Below are 3,214 nucleotides of genomic sequence, written 5' to 3'. Positions count from 1 at the left end.
AACTGAAATTTTCAAGCCAAAAAAAAAAAACACTGACACGCGTACTTTTTTATTGAGTTCAAGAAGGTTATGACGTCCAAGTTTTTAATAAAAATAAAGCTAATCAAAAGTAAAAACTCAACAAAGTAACTATGTGAGAGTAGAATTATCCAGAAATATATGAGCCCACGTGTAACAAACACGTGTAAGCGAATACAGACCTCCATACATAATGCATATAAAATACTGTTCCATATAAAATTGAAATAAAAAACCTAACAGCAATAACTAGCAATCGATAAGCGATAAAACAAATGAAATTTCCAAATTTACGATTTACCAATATTCAATAGGATAGATAAATGTCGGGTTTCACTCGTAAAATGTCCATAAAGAACTGAAATTTTATTGTTTCTAATGTTCCCTTAGAACGATTGGGTTTCTCTTACAAAAACATGTACTTCTTTTTTGGGATATGTAAGTATAGAACAATATTTCAATTTCTAAAGGCACTATCACTGAATGTCAATGAATGTTTGCAGTATCCCTGGTGTTTATAACAATCGAAGCTCGCGGAACTCCAAAAATTGAAATATTCGAGATTCGTGAAACTGACAATGGTCTTGAGTTGAAAAATCTCAATACTAACACGAAAAACCATCAGGGTTCTGACTCCCTACTCAAGTTACTTCGAGCCCCAAGAACTGACAACCAAGCATCGAAACTAGCAAAGCAGTTGCTAAGCAAGTTGAAGAGTTCTCTGAAAACAGAAGACGATACGAAAACGAATAGATATTATAACTATAATTATAATGATGATGCTCACATCTACATTCTGAATAGTAACATGTTTGATGACGAATCCTCTTACGAAGAGCTTTTCATTGACAAAACTCGTCACGAGCGAAGCTCCGATAGAAACGAACTCAGGGACGTCTTATTTCAGTTGTAAGAACCACATTACTTATATGTTCATTAACCTACTATTAGTGTGTAATAATAATTGAATTATTTATTTAATAACCTCACGCGTATTACCGGGATTGCCGGACTAATTTCGGAATCAACCGGTCTTTAATCATGAGCTAACGCAGAGGCGGGAGTTGCGAGTCCAACTCGATGTGATACGAATAATTTAAATATCTGGAGAATTAGATCTAGGTGGACCTGCAGATTTCCCATCTGTAAGAAGTGTCAGTCTTACTTTTAAAGGTGTTGCTAGACACCACTGCCTGTGGAACAGCGTAGCGTAGCATATCTCTGCCACACTCGCTATAAAATGACTTTAAGACGTGGTGGTAGGCCCCCTAGGTGGTCGATCTCGACATCTTAAAGTCATATTTTTACACACGAACAAAAAGTCCAAAGTCTACGGAAGCTTTAGAGTTAAGTTTGGTTTTATTTCTTTAAGTTGCTTTGTTTTTGTTTCTAGACTTCAGCCACAGAAAAAGCTGAAAAAGCTTCGGCGAGACAACAAGCCTTTGGCACCCTTATCAGGTAATTTTGAAAGAGATGAAATTTTAATATCTTCTTTAATCATAGTTTAAGGCTACGCTTACGGCCTTCAAGTGCAGTCTAGATAACTTTGGTTCATAATCGCGTATTTTATATAAAGCAAACATATCATAAATTGGCTGCTTTGAAAATAAACCAAAGGATAGTTTAGTGGGATAAAAAATACGTTCACGAGCAAGCGTATGTGGGACAAGACAGAGACAGCATTATTTTATGACTGACTTTCAGTTTGTTTAATCTAAAATGAACTAAATTAAAGTCGATGACTTTGTTTGACGGTGGAGAATTGCAAGAGACTTGGTCAAGTATCGGAGGATAGACCTTAAGTATTATGGATTATCCAGCTAGTACGAGAAAATCGCCCATGTTGCGATACACTGCCGTTGACGATCGGTCACGAGTGATACCAAAATCTCTCCCCGTATTGTAACGAAACACACACAATATTGTCGAATATCTAAACGTAGCTTTAGTATAGTTTGTCACCACGTCATCTGTTGCTATGCAACATGCGATCCTACATAAGACCTTTGTTGTGTACACGTTTTGTAATTTACCTTGTGTCACATGCACGAGGCACCCATACAGAGCAGAAGCATTCGAGAATCTCAAAAATGCTTGTCCTTGACACATCATGCTCAGTCACAGAATTGTTGGTTAACGAAAAGTCGTTGAACATCGAATAATTTTTACCATTTGCTGACAGCTATAAACTTCATCCAAAAATTGGTTGGTTTTTATTTCTTTTTCACTTTTTTATATGTAAATATTTTGTTACCAGGCTCTGCAACATTCGCTCCGATGCGCAAACGGCAATATGACTATGAATGAGCGAACGCTTGAAACAATAAAATGTCAATTCCAAATACACTTAATCAGCTATTTAATTTCTTATCTTCTTTAGCCCCGACTTAAAATTGACAGGGTGTTATAAGTTTTAAGTAGGAGGTGAGTCCACACTATTGTAGCCGTCGAACGGATGAAGCGAACTTGATTTTGATTTGTTTATTTCATTTGAAAGGTTTTTCAATCTAAATTTTTCTATAGGTACTGCATTTGTCTAAAATCGGTTATAAATGGAAAAACAAACAAATACACAAAATGTCGGATTATATAATTTTAAAACTCGAAAGCATGATGTAGTAGTATAATAAAAAATGACAAAAATACTTAACCAATGTTTGGTTAAGTATGCTGCGGACAATTAATTTGATTTTTTTTAAATACTTAAACAAATATGAATCACCAAAATCTTTCCGTCTCGCCGATATTAATGAATACGTGTACACATTATTTTAAGTATGAGCCCAAGATAAATTGTCTTCAAACGAAGTGATTGCAGGTTTGAACTTAAGCTACCACGACGTTGAATTTTCCAGTTTTTTTTTTTCATTTTTTTTTAGATATGTGTGACACTCAAAAGAAGGGATTTTCGGTATTCAACGAACGTTTCTACACATTTCTGAAATGTGAAGAATTTTGAATTTTCACAGATGTGAAAAATGTAGTGGTGTAAGTACCTTAAAAGGGCATTATAAAAACCACGTTACACATAAACGTTACATGAAACGTGACAAAGACTTAATTATTGAACTTATGCAGTTAACTTGAAGTCTGCTCTAACAAGTTAGCCGCAACCGCTTCCCACTGTACTTGTGCTCAAAAGACAAAAGCATTTGCATACTGTATAATTATGTATTGTGCTTCCCCGCTATCGTTT

At 35.2% G+C, this 3,214-nt stretch overlaps 1 protein-coding gene across 1 annotated transcript; it reads left to right on the top strand.

The window, feature by feature from the left end:
- The first annotated feature begins 331 nt into the window (after nucleotides 1-331).
- On the top strand, nucleotides 332-2,530 carry LOC113495427. Its single transcript, XM_026874139.1, has 4 exons — nucleotides 332-456; nucleotides 522-927; nucleotides 1,412-1,476; nucleotides 2,276-2,530. Exons 1-4 carry the CDS (start codon nucleotides 435-437, stop codon nucleotides 2,323-2,325), a joined length of 543 nt encoding a protein of 180 aa, XP_026729940.1. The 5' UTR covers nucleotides 332-434; the 3' UTR covers nucleotides 2,326-2,530.
- Nucleotides 2,531-3,214: the final 684 nt, after the last annotated feature.

The sequence above is a fragment of the Trichoplusia ni genome, chromosome 6, assembly GCF_003590095.1.
Source record: "Trichoplusia ni isolate ovarian cell line Hi5 chromosome 6, tn1, whole genome shotgun sequence".
NCBI lineage: Eukaryota > Metazoa > Arthropoda > Insecta > Lepidoptera > Noctuidae > Trichoplusia > Trichoplusia ni.
This window is presented reverse-complemented; position numbering and strand designations above follow the sequence as displayed.

What these genes read in the sequence shown, in the direction of transcription:
- LOC113495427 (XM_026874139.1), top strand. Translation starts at nt 435, where the DNA reads ATGTACTTCTTTTTTGGGATAT. An exon ending in AGGGACGTCTTATTTCAGTT is followed by an intron (nt 928 to 1,411) that starts GTAAGAACCACA and finishes TTTTGTTTCTAG; the next exon opens with ACTTCAGCCACAGAAAAAGC. An exon ending in GCCTTTGGCACCCTTATCAG is followed by an intron (nt 1,477 to 2,275) that starts GTAATTTTGAAA and finishes TTTTGTTACCAG; the next exon opens with GCTCTGCAACATTCGCTCCG.